General features: G+C 45.6%; 1 protein-coding gene across 3 annotated transcripts in view; it reads left to right on the top strand.

The window, feature by feature from the left end:
• Positions 1-18,818, top strand: part of LOC116478602 (adhesion G protein-coupled receptor E3) — a 58,843-nt gene that overhangs the window by 11,678 nt on the left and 28,347 nt on the right. The window contains exons 4-8 of one of the 3 annotated variants that reach the window (XM_032169960.2): positions 1,012-1,167; positions 4,568-4,605; positions 7,907-8,090; positions 11,907-12,026; positions 17,248-17,432. In XM_032169960.2, the coding sequence (XP_032025851.1) occupies positions 1,012-1,167; positions 4,568-4,605; positions 7,907-8,090; positions 11,907-12,026; positions 17,248-17,432 (683 nt within the window). The remainder of the gene's footprint in view (positions 1-1,011; positions 1,168-4,567; positions 4,606-7,906; positions 8,091-11,906; positions 12,027-17,247; positions 17,433-18,818) is intronic. The other 2 variants (XM_032169961.2, XM_032169962.2) reach the window with 2 other exon arrangements.

Genomic DNA, 18,818 nt, shown 5'->3' with positions numbered 1-18,818 from the left:
GGCTGAGGCATGAGAATAGCTTGAATCTGGGAGGCAGAGGTTGCAGTGAGCCAAGATTGCACCACTGCCCTCCAGCCTGGGTGACAGATCGAGACTCTGATCAAAATAAATAAAAACACTCACTGCAGCCTCCAACTCCTGGGATCAAGCCTCTCAAGTAGCTGCGACTACAGGTGTGCCACCATGCCCAGCTAATTTTTTTTTTTTTTTTGTAAAGATGGGTTATTACTGTATTGTCCAGGCTGGTCTCAAACTCCTGAGCTCAAGCAATCCTCCTGCCTCGGCCTCCCAAAGTGCTGGGATTACAGGCGTGAACCTTGCACCTGGTCAGGGGTAATTTGCAAGTCATCCAGAGGCAGGAGCAAAAGGGAGGCAAAATGGGAGTTGTTTTGGAAACTTGGCCATTAATTTAAGATAGTTTCTTGTTTCAGCCAGGCATGGTGGCTCACGCCTGTAATCCCAGTACTTTGGGAGGCCAAGGCAGGTGGATCACCTGAGGTCAGGAGTTAGAGACCAGCCTGGCCAACATAGTGAAACCCCGTGTCTACTAAAAATACAAAAAATCAGCTGGGCGTGGTGGTGCATGCCTGTAATCCCAGCTACTCGGGAGGTTGAGACAGGAGAATCGCTTGAACTCAGGAGGCAGAGGTTGCAGTGAGCCCAGATCCTGCCATTGCAGCATGGATGACAGAGAGAGACTCCGTCTCAAAAAGAAAAGATAGTTTCTTGTTTCATTTAGCGACTTCCCTCTCAGTGTTTCCTGGGATCCCCTCCCAAATAAAGTACTTGTACTTATATCCTCGTCTCATTGTCTTCAATTGTGCTCATTGTCTTCATTGACCCCACCAAAGTCAATGAAGAAAGCAAAAAACCAAGATAACCATTACCTAAACTGATTTGTCTCGGAAAGCCAGGACAGACCATGGGGGAAAGAGCACAACTCCTGACACATAGTAGATGCTCAATAAATCTTTGCTGAATGAATGACCCAATTGCTTCTTTGTGTTCCAGACATTGATGAATGTAAACCACCCTATAGTATATATTGTGGATTAAATGCTGCATGTCACAATGTCGAAGGAAGTTTCTACTGTCACTGCATCCCAGGATATAAACTCCTTCCTAGGAATGAAAAATTCAATAATTCCAATGAGAACATCTGTCAGGGTAAGAACATTTTGTCCTCCTGCCTTCCTTCCTCTGTTTTTTTGTTTGTTTGTTTGTTTTGTTTTGTTTTGAGACAGAGTCTCGCTCTGTAGCCCAGGCTGGAGTGCAGTGGCTGAAACCTTCGCCTCCCAGGCTCAAGTGATTCTCCTGTCTCAGCCTCCCAAGTAGCTGAGATTACAGACGTGCACCACAATGCCCAGCTAATTTTTCTTGATCCACACGCCTCATCCTCCCAAAGTGCTGGGACTTCTTACAGGCGGCAGTCCTTCCTCATTTTTTATTGAATCTAACATCAGAAAAGACGTACTTGTTGTGGGACCAGGATGTGGTTTTTATTTTCTGCAGGGAACTACAAGGAAAGAAGGAAGTTCAAGTTGAGGGAAATAAGGGGGTGAGAAAGGGAACTATAGTTTGGAGATGGAGGATGTGATAAGGTGGTGATTGAGACCACATTCTTTGAATTGCAAGGAAGAGAAACTCACTCAGGCTAACAGGCAGAAAAATGGGTATATGAAAAGGATGCATGGCCATGCCCTGCAAGGACAGGAATGCAGCTGGGCTTCTGGAATTAACTAAAACTGGGAACTTGACACCCCCAGGGTGCATCTCCTAGTCCCTGTCTCTAAGCGTCTTTGGGTCTGCTCCTTCCTTCTCTTTCACTGCAGGCTGGCTTTCTCTGCTTCCTAGACCACAGGACAGAAAATGTGACCACCGGCTGGGAGGGGTGGCTCACACCTGTAATCTCAGTACTTTGGGAGGCCAAGGCGGGCAGATCACTTGAGACCAGGAGCTCAAGACCAGCATGGCCAACATGGTGAAACCCCATTTCTACTAAAAATACAAAAATTAGCTGGGTGTGGTGGCAGGTGCCTGTAATCCCAGCTACTCAGGAGGGTGAGGCACAAGAATTGCTTGATCCCGGGAAGCGGAGGTGGCAGTGAGACAAGATCACACCACTGCACCCCAGCCTGGGTGAAAGAGCGAAACTCTGTCTCAAAAAAAAAAAAAAAAGGAAATACAACCACTAACCGCTCCAGATCTTACCATTTTTTTTGCCCCAACCAACCAAAGAGAGATCAGTTGACCCTCTCTCTGAGACCCCATTGCAAATTTTTTGGGAATGAATACATTGGCCCAGTTTGAGCCCCATGTGCACCTGTGGATCCGTGTCCAGCGAGAGATGCTGTGTCATATAAACATGACCACTCCCACGGAAAACATGGATGAGAAAGTCTACATGAGAAAAGAGATGAGACTTGGTAGACCACCCATGAGGTATTGGCTACTGTTGGGATAATAAGAGAGAAACTTTTTTTTTTTTTTTTTCAGAGATGGGGTCTCACTCTGTCACCCAGGCTGGAGTGCAGTGGCACCATCATTGCTCACTGCAGCCTTGAACTTCTAGGCTCAATCCTCCCACCTCAGCCTCCTGAGTGGCTGAGATTATAGGTATGAGCCACCATACCTGGCTAATTTCTTCATTTTTTGTAGAGATGGGGTTCTCACTATGTCGCCCAGGCTGGTCTCAAACTCCTAGTCTCATGCGATCCTCCTGCCTTGGCCTCCCAAAGTGCTGGGATTATAGGCATAAGCCACAGTGCTCAGCTGTAAATCTGTCTTTTACTAAACAATGCGCACCTCTATTGACAATGTAGAAGCAGACTGTGATTCTACCTGGGTTCTGATGTTAATCTCTTAAACTCGTATTATTTTACAAAAAAAAGAATGCCTTTGGTTGTTTTCCTAATGTTAAGAGCTCTGCACCGTCTTTTTATAAAGACTGAGCCCATTTGGGGTTCGTTATTACCAAGGCTGGCAGCTCTAAGCAATCCACACCCCCACCCAATGATAAAGTGTGCAGCTTTGGTTCAAAAGGGCAGTTTTCTACGATGAATACGGTTTCCTATAACAAACATACTCTAGACTCGGTTGTAAGTCAAAGTTCTTGAACTCTTAAGATAAAATGTTCAGTATTAAAACAAAGCTGTTTGTGCTTTTAAGCAAACAGACTGAGCTGAAAACCAAAATTTAGAATAAGTACAGATTTAACCTCAGCATGATGATAGAAGATATGTAAACATTTGCTAGACTTTCCTTGTCTTTTTTTTTTTTTTTTTTTTTTTTCCAGAGACAGAGTCTTGCTCTGTCTCCCAGGCTGGAGTGCAGTGGTGTGATTTCGGCTCACTGCAACTTTTGCCTCCTAGGTTTAAGAGATTCTCCTGCCTCAGCCTCCCGAGTAGCTGGGATTACAGGCACCCGCCACCATGCCCAGCTAATTTTTGTATTTTTAGTAGAGACAGAGTTTTGCCATGTTGGCCAGGCTAGTCTCGAACGCCTGGGCTCATGTGATCCTCCTGCCTCGGCCTCCCAAGCAGCTGGGACTACAGGTGCACCGTTCCTCAAATTTCTAAAGTAGAGATGCCCTCACTAAGCACAGGAACCAACACAAAAGTCTTCATTAACAGCTGATGACCAGACAGTGATGCTTCTGTTTCTGTTATCATTCCCAACCAGGCTGACTTTAAACACAGGAGGCTTCTAATTTTCTGCTTTCTCTGCCATTTCAGTTCTAATTTCCAGTCAAGATGGAATAAAAGAATTTGGAGGCAAGGCGCGGTGGCTCATGCCTGTAATCCTTGCATTTTAGGAGACCAAGGCAGGTGGATCGCCTGAGGTCAGGAATTTGAGACCAGCCTGGCCAACATGGCAAAATCCCATCTCTACAAAAAATACAAAAAAAAAAAAAAATGTTGCCGGGTGTGTGGTACACGCCTATAGTCCCAGCTACTTGCGGGGCTGAGGTGGAGGATTGCTTGAGCCCAGGACATTGAGGTTGCAGTGAGCCAAGATTGTGCCACTGCACTCCAGCCTGGGCAACAGAATGAGACCCTGTCTAAGAAAAAAAGAAAAAAAAAATCCACGTGCGATGGCTCATGCCTGTAATCCCAGCCCTTTGGGAGGCCGAGGCAGGCGGATCATGAGGTCAAGAGTTTGAGACCAGCCTGGCCAACGTGGTGAAACCCCATCTCTACTAAAAATACAAAAATTAGCTGTGCCTGGAAGTGCGTGCCTGTAATCCCAGCTACTCAGGAGGCTAAGGCAGGAGAATCACTTGAACTCAGGAGGTGAAGGTTGCAGTGAGCCAAGGTCGCACCATTGCAATCCAGCCTGGGCAACAGAGTGAGACTCTGTCTCAAAATAAAAATAAAAATAAAAATAAAAATTTTTTAAATAAAATTTAAAAATTTTAAAAAATAAACAAACAACAGATAAAGACTATGAGTTCAGGCTGTCACCTTCTAGGTGCAAAGTTGCCCACCCCATTACTTACCCCACCTGCCCACCCCCTGCCTGGTCACTCTCAGTTCCAACAGTAACTCCATCATGATGTGTTTTGCAGACACCACATCCTCAAAGACAACCCCGGGCAGGAAAGAGGTGAGTGGAGGCTGATCCCCAGACCCTACCCAGGTAACAAACATCACTAACAAATATTTACAAAGCCCAAAGTGAGCAAATGGGGATGGATTTAGGACAAAATATATATTATATATAAATATATAATGTATTATTTAGGACAAAGGATATATTATATATAAATATATAATATATTATTACCATATAATATCATATTACTACACAACAGTACATATTTACATATTATATACAATTATATATTATGTATAACTGTGGTATATATACATATATCTATAGGTAGATAGATAGAGATATACCATTAGGTATACCCACTATATGTGTATCATTATCCAGCTCACTATAGATACATCACTATATATAACAGTTGAACAACACACATTTGAACTGTGGCAATCCACTTACACGAGGACGTTTTTCAACCAAATGTGAATCAAAAATACAGTATTGCCGGGCTTGGCGCGGTGGCTCACGCCTGAAGTCCCAGCACTTTGGGAGGCCAAGGCAGGCAGGTTACTTGAGGTCAGGAGTTCGAGACCAGCCTGGCCAACATGGTGAAACCTTATCTCTACTAAAAATACAAAAATTAGCCAGGTATGGTGGCACATGCCTGCAATCCCAGCAACCCCAGAGGCTGAGGCAGGAGAATCACTTGAATCCAGGAGGCGGAGGTTGCAGTGAGTGGAGATGCTGCCACTGCACTCCAGCCTGGGTGACCGAGCAAGACTCCGTCTCAAAAAAAAAATATATATATATATATATGTATATAGGCAGGATGCAAAACTCACAAAGAGGAAGCACTGACTTTTCATGAGTGAGTTCCATGGGACTTGAGTATGCGTGGATTGGATTTGAGTATATATGGACGATCCTGGAACCAATGCTATGCATATACCAAGAGGGGTCTGTATCTATATCTACTTATAGATATAGGTATAGATAGACACACACAGAGTGCGTGTAGGTACATACATACGACAGTGTGTGAGTGTGTGTGTGTGAGTGTGTGTGTGTTGCCATCTAAAGACAGGAATCTATTCCAGACCAAGAAAGACAGGCCGAGAGGGTATATTAAGGCCTGCTGCACTGCTGCAAAAGAGATCCAAGTATCCAATGGTATCCATTATTGTCTCTGGCCAACTGAGAGCATTTATATAAATATGTAATTACATCACGTAATCAATCCCTAGACTGTGAGCTTTTTGAGGAAGGGAATAAGACCAACCCCAAATTAGGAGTTCAAGGAATGATCATTGAAGTAATGAACAAATAAAGAATCAAGTAATCAGGCCGGGCATGGCGGCTCACGCCTGTAATCCCAGCACTTTGGGAGGTGGGTGGATCACCTGAGGTCAGGAGTTCAAGACCAGCCTGGCCAACATGATGAAACCCCCATGTCTACAAAAAATACGAAAATTAGCCGGGCATGGGGGCGCATGCCTGTAATCCCAGCTACTCAGGAGGCTGAAGCAGGAGAATCACTTGAACCCAGGAGGCGGAGGTTGCAGTGAGCTGAGATCACGCCACTGCACTCCAGGCTGGGCAACAGAACAAGAATCCATCTCAAAAATAAATAAATAAATAAATAATGATATAGGAGTTAAGAAGAAATTACTTAGGCAGATAGTGAGGGTAAGGAAGTCCTCAGTGAGGTTTTCCTTTTAATGAAGAGCAGCCCCAAATTTTCTTTTCTAACAAAGAGCAGCCTGTAAAATCAAGCTTCGGACATAGACAAGCAAGCTGGAAGCTTATGGGTCAATGCCAGCAGCTGTGCCAATAGGAAAAGGCTACCTGGGACTAAACATGATCAAAATGGCAGCTCCATCTTCCCTTCTCTTTGCCGGTCACGTGTACAGTAAGGCGCAGACAAGATGGTACTGGCCAAGTGGGTAGGGCAACCAGCCTTCCCCGAGCAGTATGTAAATGTCGCACCTGGCCCAACCAATCTGTGGCCCTACGTAATTCAGACACCGCCTCCTCAGCCTGACTATAAAATCTAGTGCCTGAATATAAAATCTAGTCGGTGGGCGGGATTTGGCTTTCTTTCGGGCATCCCTCTCTCTCGCAAGGGAGAGAGCTGTTCTAGTTCTACTTTCTTTTTTTTTTTTTTTTGAGATGGAGTCTCTGTCGCCCAGGCTGGAGTGCAGTGACGCGATCTCGGCTCACCACAACCCCTGCCTCCTCCGCCTCCCAGGTTCAAGCGATTCTCCTGCCTCAGCATCCCTTGTAGCTGGGATTACAGGCATGCACCACCACACCCGGTTAATTTTGTATTTTCAGTAGAGACGGGGTTTCACCATGTTGGTCAGACTGGTCTTGAACTCCTGACCTCAGGTGATCCACCCCCCTCGGCCTCCCAAAGTGCTGGGATTACAGGTGTGAGCCACCGCGCCCTGCCCTCTTTTCTCTTTCTTTTGCCTTTTAAACCTCCACTCCTAAACTCACTCCTTGTGTGTGTCCATGTCCTTCATCTTGGCACAAGATGGCAAACCCCAGGTATTTATCCCAGACAATGACGCCGCTTCAATAGTGGCAACCACTCTCTTGTTGTGACAGTGACAACCAAAAATGTCTCCAGCCATCGCCACGTGTGCCCTGTGGAGGGAGTAGCAGAATCACCTCGCAATTGAGAACCACTGGTCTATTTCTAACAAACTTATCACTACCTTGTTGGCAAAAAATGTTAATAATAACTAACCGAATCGGGCACGGTGGCTCACTCTATAATCCCATCACTTTGGAAGGCCAAGGCAGGGGAATCATTTGAGCCCAGGAGTTCCAGACCAGCCTGGGCAACATAACAAGACCCTGTCTATAAAAAAAAAAAAAAAAAAAAAAAAATTTAAATTAAGCAAGCATGGTGGTGTGCACCTGTAGTCCCAGCTACTCAGGAGGCTGAGGCATGAGAATTACTTGAACCCAGGAGCTGGAGGCTGCAGTGAGCCGAGATCCCACCCCTGCACCCTAGCCTTGGTGACAGAGCAAGACTCTGTCTCAAAAATAATAATAATGACTCAACCTTACATAGCTTTTACCAGGTACAGACACTGTCCTAAAGGAAGAGCATCTGTTAACTCATTTAATCTTCCAGAAAAACCCTTTGAGTTCCTTTTCCTGTCGTGGGGCACAGAGTGATTGAGTGACTTGCCCAAGGTCACACAGCCAGGACACGATGAAGTGCCAGGATTTGAATGTGGTTTCTCCAGCTCCAGAGCCTGCTTTCTCATGCTTTCTACTGCTCTTTTGGATATGGGACTTACCAGATAACATTTTTAAAAAATGAAAATTCTTTATGTCTTCAAAGCTGCAAAAGATTGTGGACAAATTTGAGTCATTTCTCACCAATCAGACTTTACGGAGTACAGAAGGGAGACAAGAAATCTCATCCACAGCTACCACTATTCTCCGGGATGTGGAATCGAAAGTTCTAGAAATTGCCTTGAAAGCTCCAGAACAAAAAGTCCTGAAAATCCAAAACGGTAGTGTGGGTAAGACAATAATGAGGCCTGATACACCCTGGGAACTGGTTAGCAGCTGGGATCTGGGTTAGGCAATTAGAAAAAAAAAAAATTGATTACACCACATGAGTCCCTTTATGTAAATTACATAAATTTATATAAAGTCTAGAAAACGCAAACTTATCTAGAGTGACAGGGAGGGGCAGGAGGGAGGGGTGGCAGAGGCATGAGAAAATCTGGGGAAACTATTAGGGGTGATGGAAATCTTCCTGCCTTGATTGTGGTGTTGATTTCAGAGGTGTGTGCACCCACCAAAACTCACCAGATTGTGCACTTTAATATGTGCAGTTGGTTAGACATCAATTATACCTCAATAAAGTTGTTTATTCAGAAGATTGCCAATAGTTTCCAATCCCAGGTCTGGAATTTTCACTTAAATGTAGTTTGAGGACTAGGCGTGATGGCTCACGCCTGTATCCCAGCACTTTGGGAGGCTGAGGTGGGTGGATCACTTGAGGCCAGTAGTTTGAGACCAGCCTGGGCAGCGTGGTGAAATTTCATCTTTACTAAAAATACAAAAATCAGCCAGGCATGGTGGCTCACGACTGTAATCCCAGCTACTCCGGAGGCTGAGGTGGGAGAATCACTTGAACCCGGGAGGCAGAGGTTGCAGTGAGCCGATCACACCACTGCACTCCAGCCTGGGTGACAGAGCAAGACTCCATCTTAAATAAAAATAAAAATAAAAAAATTTTTAAAAAGCACAGCAGGTTTTGAAAAAGTCAGTGTCTATTCTTCTTGGAAAACTGGAATCTGGATACTTTGGTTCAAAATTAAACCATTTTCCAGATTGCAAGTAAATCTCATCTCTCCTGATTTTGCCACGTCCTAATTGTTTGATCTGAGACCAGTGCCCTCACCTCACTGGACTTCATTCTCCTGTCAATAAAATGAGGATAATATTAACTGGTTATGGTGGTGTGCAAATGTGGTCCCAGCTACTTAGGAGGCTGAGGTGGGAGCATCACTTGAGCCCAGGAGTTCGAGGCTGCAGTGAGCTGAGATTGCACCACTGCACTCCAGCCTGGACAACAGAGTGAGAGACTGTCTCAAAAAAAATTTTTAATGGAGATAATGAAAATGCATGTAATGCACTTAGGACCAGGATACCTCAGAAGCTAAACGACTCAAACTTTTAAGAAAGAAGAAAAACTACGGTAGTAATTGCTATAATTATGATTATTCTATCTTTCCTCTCTTTAATATTATGAAATATTACTAAAATAGTTCATTCTTTTTTATGTGAAACACATAGTTTAATTTAGAAAATATTAAATAATATAAAAACAAGTCAAATTGAGGTTTTATAAAAATAACACAGAGTAACAAGTGATAATATAATGGATGATGAAATCAACATTGTGGGCAGGGTGAGGTGGCACACGCCTGTAATCCTAGCACTTTTGGAGGCTAAGGCAGGAGGATCACCTGAGGTCAGGAGTTCCAGATCAGCCTGGCCAACACGGTGAAAACCTGTCTCTACTAAAAATACAAAAATTAGCCTGGTGTGGTGGTGCACACCTGTAATCTCAACTACTCGGGAGGGTGAGGCAGGAGAATCACTTGAACCTCGGAGGCAGAGGTTGCAGTGAACCAAGATTGTGCCACTGCACTCCAGACTGGGTGACAGAGCGAGACTCCATCCTGGAAAATAATAATAATAATAATAATAACAATAATAATAATAAAAAATTCAGCCAGGCACAGTGCCTCACTCCTGTAATCCTAGCACTTTGGAAGGCCGAGGCAGGTGGATGACCTGAGGTCAGTAGTTCGAGACCAGCCTGGCCGACATGGTGAAACCCTGTTTCAACTAAAAAAATACAAAAAAAATTAGCCAGGCGTGGTGGTGCATGCCTATAATCCCAGCTACTCATGAGGCTGGGGCAGGAGAATCGCTTGAACCGGGGGACAGAGGTTGCAGTTAGCTGAGAGCATGCCACTGCACTCCAGCCTGGGCAAAAGAGTGAGACTCCATCTCAAAAATAATAATAATAACAATAAATTCATTTACACTGAGCTCAAGAATTTCTATTGATTAAAACATACTAAATGAATGAAACAGTAGGCCAAAAATATTAATACATAATTAGAGTAAATACTTGTAAACTTTTCAAAAACTGAGAGTCAATATTAGACAAACCAGTAATAGTATCTAGAATGTCATTAGTGTCATTCTTTTTTTTTTTTTTTTGATATGGAGTCTCGCTCTATTGCCCAGGCTGGAATGCAGTGGCATGATGTAGGTCATTGCAACCTCCGCCTCCTGGATTCAAGTGATTCTTCTGCCTCAGCCTCCCGATTAGCTGGGATTACAGGCGCCTGCCACCATGCCCAGCTAATTTTTGTATATCAGTAGAATGGGGTTTCACCATGTTGGCCAGGCTGGTCTCGAACTCCTGACCTCAAGCAATCAACTGGCCTCAGCCTCCCAAAGTGCTGGGAATTCAGGCATGAGCCACTGCACTCAGCCATAAAATAGTGTCATTCTTGATGTGCTATTTTGTTGCTTGCTTCTTTTTTTCTTTTTTAACCTTTTAATATACATAAAAGGAGATAGGAAAATAAAATCCCTGATGCACCCATCACCCAATTCAACAATTTCCAACTCACAGCCAGTCTTGGGCTGTCTGTTTTTAAGATACATATTTTCATGAGCTTAACCTTTTTTAGCTTCGTTAAGGTGTAATTGATAAACAAAATTGTGTATATTTAAGGTGTACAATAGGATGACTTGACACACATATATACTGTGGAATGATCACCACAATCAAATTAGCTAACACATCCATCACTCACATGGTTACCCTTTTTCTCATGAGTTTTTCTTGATTGCAATTCATTTGTGACTTTATTTTTATTTGAAGCCCTGGTTCCCCACCATAGGGATATATCATCACTTATTTATTTATTTATTTATTTACTTACTTACTTACTTACTTATTTTTGAGACAGAGTCTCACTCTGTCACCCAGGCTGGAGTGCAGTGGCGCAATCTCAGCTCACTGCAACCTCTGCCTCCCTGGTTCAAACTATTCTCGTTCCTCAGCCTTCCAAGTAGCTGAGATTACAGGTGCACACCACCATGCCCAGCTAATTTTTGTAATTTTAGTAGAGATGGGGTTTCACCATGTTGGCCAGGCTGGTCTTGAACTCCTGGCCTCAAGCAATCCACCTGCCATGGCCTCCCAAAGTGCTGGGATTACAAGCATGAGCCACTGTGCCCAGCCCATGTCATCACTTATTTAATCAATCACCTCTTGTTGAACATCTAGATAATCCCCCATTTTCCACCATTATCATCTAAGCTGCTATGAACTTTCTTGTAGCTAAATCTGCCCTCCATCCACAATCATTTTCTGAGAATAAACTCCTAGAAATAGAACTGTATCTTCAAAGGTGTATGCTAAGAGCCGTTAGTTAAGAACTTGGTTTCAGGAGTTAGAGTCTTACCTAACTTCTGACTTCAGTTTCCTCATCTATAGAGTTGTCCCTTATGAAGTTATAGGTTATTATAAGGTGACATGTGTAAGGCTCTTAGCTCAGTGCCCGACACATCCTAGACATTCAGTATATGTGAGCCATTTATGTTGCTATGAACATTTTTTTTTAGAGGCAGCATCTCACTGTGTTGCCTGGGCTCGAATTCCTGGGCTCAAGCAATCCTTCTGCCTCAGCCTCTTGAGTAGTTGGGACTACAGGCATGCACCACCATGTCCTGTTCCTATGCATATTTTTAAAGTTTCTTACAATATCACTGAGCCTGCCCATTGCTTTTCTTACCAGCTATTGAAACTCGAGTGATTACAGACAATTGCTCTGAAGAAAGAAAGACATTCAACTTGAATGTCCAAATGAACTCAATGGACATCGGTTGCAATGACATCATCCAGGGAGACACACAAGGTACGCGTGATGGCTGCATTCAGAATCCCTCACACAGAGCCATGTCATTGTGTGAGTCGTGGGGAAACAAGCCCACTCAGCTCTCCCCTAATGGGCTTGTTACCCTCAAATTGCGATATTGGAGATTTTCCCTTTAAAAAAAAAAAAAGACATTTTCCCAAAATGGAGGTTTTCTATTATTCAGTGTGGGAGGGACTTCTTTGCAATTTGGGATGGTGGGGGAATGCTGTTCTGCCTGTGTCCCAGTTTGGGTTCACCCAGAAGCAAACCCTGAAAGAAGTGTGAGAAGTTTCTTTGGGAGGTGATCCCCAGGAACAACAGTGGGTGTATTCATCAGGGTTCTCCAGAGAATCACAACTAAAGAGCTGAAGAGTGTAGGGTGTGGGGGGTGTGGGAAGAGAGGAGAGAGAGAGAGACAGAGAGAGAGCAAGAGATGAGAGAGATGGAGAGAAACAGATGTGGAAAGGCAGATGGGTAGAGAGAGATGGAGAGAAAGATGGGGAGAGAGGTGGAAAGAGAGACATGGGGAGAGACAGATGGGAAGAGAGAGATGGGGAGAGAAAGATGGAATTAGATGGGGAGAGAGATGTGGAAAGAGAGAGATGGGGAGAGCGATGGAAAGACAGAGATGGGGACAGCGATGGAAAGAGAGAGAAGGGGAGAGAGATGGAAAGAGAGAGAAGGGAAGAGAGACGGAAAAAGAGGGAGAGAGATGGAAAGAGAGAGATGAGAAAAGAGAGATTAGGAGAGCGGTGGAAAGACAGAGATGGGGAGAGAAATGGAAAGAGAGAGAAGGGAAGAGAGATGGAAAGAGAGATGGGGACAGAGATGGAGAGGAGAGAGATGTGAAGAGAGAGATGGGGAAGAGAGAAGGGAAGAGAGAGATGGAGAAAGAGATGGGAAGAGAGAGATGGGGAGAGACAGATGAGAAGAGAGAGATAGGGGATAGAGATGGGGAGACAGAGATAGGAAGAGAGATAGAAAGAGAGAGATGAGGAGAGAGAGATGGAAAGAGAGAGATGGGGAGAGGTGGAAAGAGAGAGATGGGGAGAGAGAGAGATGGAATTTGAGAGATGGGGAGAGAGACATGGAAAGAGAGAGATGTGGAGAGAGATGGAAAGAGAGAGATGTGGAGAGAGATCAAAAGAGAGATCGAAAGAGAGAGATGGGGAGAGAGAAATGGGGAGAGAGATGGAAAGAGAGGGATGGGGAGAGAAAAGGAAAGAAAGAGATGAGGAGAGACAGGGAGAGGCATTTTAAAGAATCGGCTCACGTGACTATGGAGGGCCAAGATGTCCAAAATCTGCAGGGTGGGCAGGCAGGCAGGAGACACAAGGAAGAGCTGATACTGCAGCTTGAATCCAAAGATAGTCTGAGGCCAGAACTCCCTCTTTCTCAGGAGACCTCAGTCTGGTTTCTCTTGAGGCCTTCAACTGATTGGAGGAGGCCCACCCACATTATAGCAGGCAATCTGTTTCCCTCAGTCTACTGATTTAAATATTAATCTCATCTTTAAAACACCTTCATGGCAACAACCATGCCTCATGTCAGGGGACCATGGCCTAGCCAAGTGGACATGTAAAATGAACTATCACCATAGGTAAGAGGCAAAGCAAGACAGGCAAGTAAAGGCAGCCAATGAGGTAGGTACCCGAGTGAGCAGCTTGCTGTTGGGGTACCTGGAGCTCAATGTCACTGAGTTGTCCCATTCGAGAAGAGGGAGCTACGATGTCTGTCCATCTGCTCTGATCTATCATTGGTAGAGGGTTGTTCTGGGGGCTGAACTTTCAAGCTCTTCCAGCCTGTCCTCTGTGCAGGCCAAACACAAATTCATGCCCATGGAAGTTCCCAGGCAGAACCACCAATGCTTACAGCAGAATTCAGCAGCATATTAAAGAAACCAAGAATGGCAGGGATTCGAGCCAGGGTGCACACCATACCTACAGTCTTTGTAAGAAGAAATAGATTATTATTCATTGTCTCAGTGTTACCAGACTTTGAAGTTTCCAGAAAATGCAAAAAGTGGGTTGTTTGTATGAAAACATCCTTTTTTGGTTTTTGGTTTTTGGTTTTTGGTTTTTGGTTTTTGTCTTTGAGATGGAGTCTCACTCTGTCGCCCAGGCTGGAGTGCAGTGGCATGATCGCAGCTCACTGCAGTCTCCGCCTCTTGGGTTCAAGCGACTCTCCAGCCTCAGCTTCCCAAGTAGCTGAGATTGCAGGCATGTGCCACCACATCCAGCTAATTTTTGTATTTTTAGTAGAGACGGGGTTTCACCATGTTGACCATGCTGGTCTCGAACTCCTGACCTCAAATGATCCACCCCCCTCAGCCTCCCAAAGTGCTGGGTTTACAGGTGTGAGCCACCATGCCCAGCCCCAGCACTCTGTTAAAACGAACCCCCCAGGGATCACAGGACTTGAGCTCCAGCTGAGAACGACTCTTATAAAAAAATGGCAGACTGGGCACGGTGGCTCATGCCTGCAATCCCAGCACTTTGGGAGGCCGAGGGGGGTGGATCATCTGAGGTTGGGAGTTCGGGACCAGCCTCACCAACATGGAGAAACCCCATCTCCTCTACTAAAAATGCAAAATTAGCCGAATGTGGTGGCACATGCCTGTAATCTCAGCTACTTGGGAGGCTGAGGCAGGAGAATCACTTGAACCCAGGAGGCAGAGGTTGCGGTGAGCCAAGATCGTGCCATTGCCCTCCAGCCTGGGCGGCAAGAGTGAAACTCCATCTCAAAAAAAAAATGGCAGAGATCTTTTTTGGGGTTAAGCTTTGCAGCAAAGCCATGTTCACGACTCAACCTTTATGGGTGTTAATGCACAATAGAGAGAGATTCTAAAATCGTTTAGCCAAGCCACATATCCTAGATCCTGCTAATTTCCCTAATGAGAACCTGTCTCTGTATCCATTAGGCTTATTAACAGACTAATTTCACCATTGAAAACTCACTTCCTTTTTTTTTTTTTTTTTGAGACAGAGTATCGCTGTCTCCCAGGTTGGAGTGCAGTGGCCTGATCTGGATCTTGGCTCACTACAACCTCCGCCTCCCAGGTTCAAGCGATTCTCCTGCCTCAGCCTCCCGAGTAGCTGGGACTACAGGTGTCCGCCAGCACTCCTGGCTAATTTTTGTATTTTTAGTAGAGACAGGGTTTCACCATATTGGCCAGGCAGGTCTCGAACTCCTGACCTTGTGATCCACCCGCCTCGACCTCCCAAAATGCTAGGATTACAGGCATGAGCCACCATGCCTGGCTGAAAACTCACTTCTATAGGGCCTTACGTCTAATTGGCCAAATTAAATAAGAAATCATTACATCTGGCTAAGCATGGGGGCTCATGCCTATAATCCCAGCACTTTGGGAGGCGGGAGGAGGGAGGATCACTTGAGACCAGGAGTTTGAGACCAGCCTGGGCAACATAGTGAGACCCCGTATCTACAAAAAGTAGGGGAAAAATTAGCCAGGTGTGGTGGCATGTAACTGTAGTCCCAGCTACCCAGGAGGCTGAGGCAGGAGGATCACTTGAGCCCAGGAGGTCGAGGCTGCAGTGAGCTATGATCACACCACTGCACTCCAGCCTGGGCAACAGAGCAAGACCCTGTCTCAAAAAAAAAAAAAAAACAAATAAAAAAAAGAAATCATGAAATCTGACTGATTGCTAAAAGGAATCAAGATAAATCTTAGGCTTGATACATGGGTGGGTCTGCAAATTTTTAATATAAGTATAGCTGATACAAATGACCAAAAAACATTTTTTGACATTCATTATGCTAATTATGCTAATTAGCAAAACATCTGGTGTTAATTGGAGATAAGCACACCTGAATTACTTATAGTGGCCATCTCTCAACTGTGGTGTTTCTGATTCAAGTTAATCAGGCCTGGCACATGAAGCCCTAATTAAGACAAAGTCTACCCCAGCATAGTTTAAATTAATATACATGGCCAGCCACGGTGGCTCACACTTGTAATCCCAGCACTTTGGGAGGCCGAGGAGGGCCGATCATTTGAGGTCAGGAGTTTGAGACAAGCCTGGCCAACATGGTGAAACCCCATCTCTACTGAAAATACAGCCATCTCAAAAAAAAAAAATTAATATATGTAAGAACACACTGTCCTCACAGCAACATTATTCAAAATAGCCAAAAAATGAAAATGACTCAAATGTCCATCAATGAAAGAATGGATAAATAGAAGGTGGTATATCCATATCATGGAATATTATTTGGTCAGAAAAAGGAATGAAGCACTGACCCATGCTACAACGTGCATGAACTTTGAAGACATGATGCTGAATGAAAGACAACAGATATAGAAGGTCATATAGTGTATGATCCCATTTATATGAAATGTCTAGAATAGGTAAACTCATAGAGACAGAAAGCGGGTTGGTGGTTTCCAGGGACTGAGTGATGAATGCTTATGGGAATGGATTCTCTTTTGGAGGTTATGAAAATGTTTTGGAACGACATAGAGGTGATGAAAACATTGTGAATGTACTCAATGCCACTGAATACAATTCACTTTTTTTTTTTTTTTTTGAGACACGATCTTGCTCTGTCACCCAGGCTGGAGTGCAGTCGTGCAATCAAGGCTCACTGCAGCCTCAACCTCCTGAGTTCAAGCGATCCTCCAGTCTCAGCCTCCCAAGTCACTGGGATTACAGCCTCCCAAGTCACTCGCGGTGCCACTTTGCCTGGCTTTGGGGACACTTTTAAAGATTCCAATTTTGGGCTAGGCATGGTGGCTTACGCCTGTAATCCCAGCACTTTGGGAGGCCAAGGTGGGCAGATCACCTGAGGTCAGGAGTTTAAGACCAGCCTAGCAAACATGGTGAAATCCCGTCTCTCCTAAAAATGCCAAAATTAGCTGAGCGTGGTGGCTCATGCCTGTAATCCCAGCACTTTGGGAGACCAAGGCAGGTGGATCACCTGAGGTCAGGAGTTGGAGACCAGCCTGGCCAACATAGTGAAACCCTATCTCTACTAAAAAGACAAAAAAATAGCCAGGCATGGTGGTGCATGCCTATAATCTCAGCTACTTGGGAGGCTGAGGCAGGAGAATCACTTGAACCCGGGAGGCGGAGGTTGCAGTGAGCCGAGGTCACGCCACTGCACTCCAGCCTGGCTGGGCGACAATAGCGAGACTCTGTCTCAAAGAAAAAAAAAAAAAAAAAAAGGAAAGAAAAAAGATTCCACTTTTCTGTTTCCTCAGGTCCCAGTGCCATTGCCTTTATCTCATATTCTTCTCTTGGAAACATCATAAATGCAACTTTTTTTGAAGAGATGGATAAGAAAGATCAAGTGTATCTGAACTCTCAGGTTGTGAGTGCTGCTATTGGACCCAAAAGGAACGTGTCTCTCTCCAAGTCTGTGACGCTGACTTTCCAGCACGTGAAGGTGGGTCACAGGTATGATTTGAGCTTGTCGGGTCTCAAGGAGGCAGGCCAAATGATGTTTGTGTATCATCCCAGGCTGCGGTTCCAGACCCGCCCTCTTCAGGGTCGTAGTCAGGAGCATTTGAAAAGTGGCTGGTCCAAATCGAGATTTTGAAGACATTATTTCCAGATTTACATCTTGTAAATCAGCCTTTGAAGACTTAATAAGAAAAAAACAATTAGCTTGATTTAAACCAGGCAGTCTGGCATGCGCCTATAGTTCCAGCTACTTGGGAGGCTGAGGCAAGAGGATTGCTTGAGCCCAGGAGTTGGAGGCTGCAGTGAGCTATGATTGCACCATTGCACTCCAGCCTGGGGCACAGAGCAAGACACTATCAGAAGAAGAAAAACACGAGGCCGGGCGCGGTGGCTCACGCTTGTAATCCCAGCACTTTGGGAGGCCGAGGCGGGCGGATCATGAGGTCAGGAGATCGAGACCACGGTGAAACCCCGTCTCTACTAAAAATACAAAAAATTAGCCGGGCGTGGTGGCGGGCGCCTGTAGTCCCAGCTACTCGGAGAGGCTGAGGCAGGAGAATGGCCTGAACCCGGGAAGCGGAGCTTGCAGTGAGCCGAGATTGCGCCACTGCACTCCAGCCTGGGCGACAGAGTGAGACTCCATCTCAAAAAAAAAAAAAAAAGAAAAAGAAAAACACGAAGGAGAAGAAGAAGAGAGACAAAGAAACAAAGAGGAAGGAAGGAAGGAAAGAAGGAGGGAGGGAGGGAGGGAGGGAAGTGACTGAGAATTTCCCCAAACCAATGTCAAACACCAAACCACAGATTCAGGAGTTTCAGAGAACCAATAAGAATAAATGCAAAAGCTAGCTTCCTTCCTTCCTTCCTTCCCTTTTTCTTGCTTTTTTTCTTTTCTTTTCTTTTCTTCCCTCTGTGGCCCAGGCTGGAATCTAGTCGGCGCGCTGCACACTCCCTGCCTCCGGCTCCCGTGATTCTCCTGCCCCGGCCTGTGGGCTGCCTGGGATTGCCGGCGCGCGCCACCACCGCTGCCTGCTTTTTCTCCTTTGGCTGGAGGCGCGGTTTCGCCATGTTGGCCAAGCTGGTCTCCAGCTCCTGATCCCGAGTGCTCTGCCTGCCTCGGCCTCCCGAGGTGCTGGGACTGCAGACGGAGTCTAGCTCACACGGTGCTCGGTGTTGCCCGGGCTGGAGTGCGGTGGCATGGTCTTGGCTCGCTGCAGCCTCCGCCTCCCAGCCGCCTGCCTTGGCCTCCCAGGGTGCTGGGATTGCAGCCCCTGCCCTGCGGCCGCCCCGTCTGGGAGGTGGGGAGGGTCTCTGCCCGGCCGCCCCGTCTGGGAAGTGAGGAGCGCCTCTGCCCGGCCACCCATCGTCTGGG

This window comes from Hylobates moloch, unplaced genomic scaffold, assembly GCF_009828535.3.
Source record: "Hylobates moloch isolate HMO894 unplaced genomic scaffold, HMol_V3 SCAFFOLD_12, whole genome shotgun sequence".
Lineage (NCBI taxonomy): Eukaryota > Metazoa > Chordata > Mammalia > Primates > Hylobatidae > Hylobates > Hylobates moloch.
This window is presented reverse-complemented; position numbering and strand designations above follow the sequence as displayed.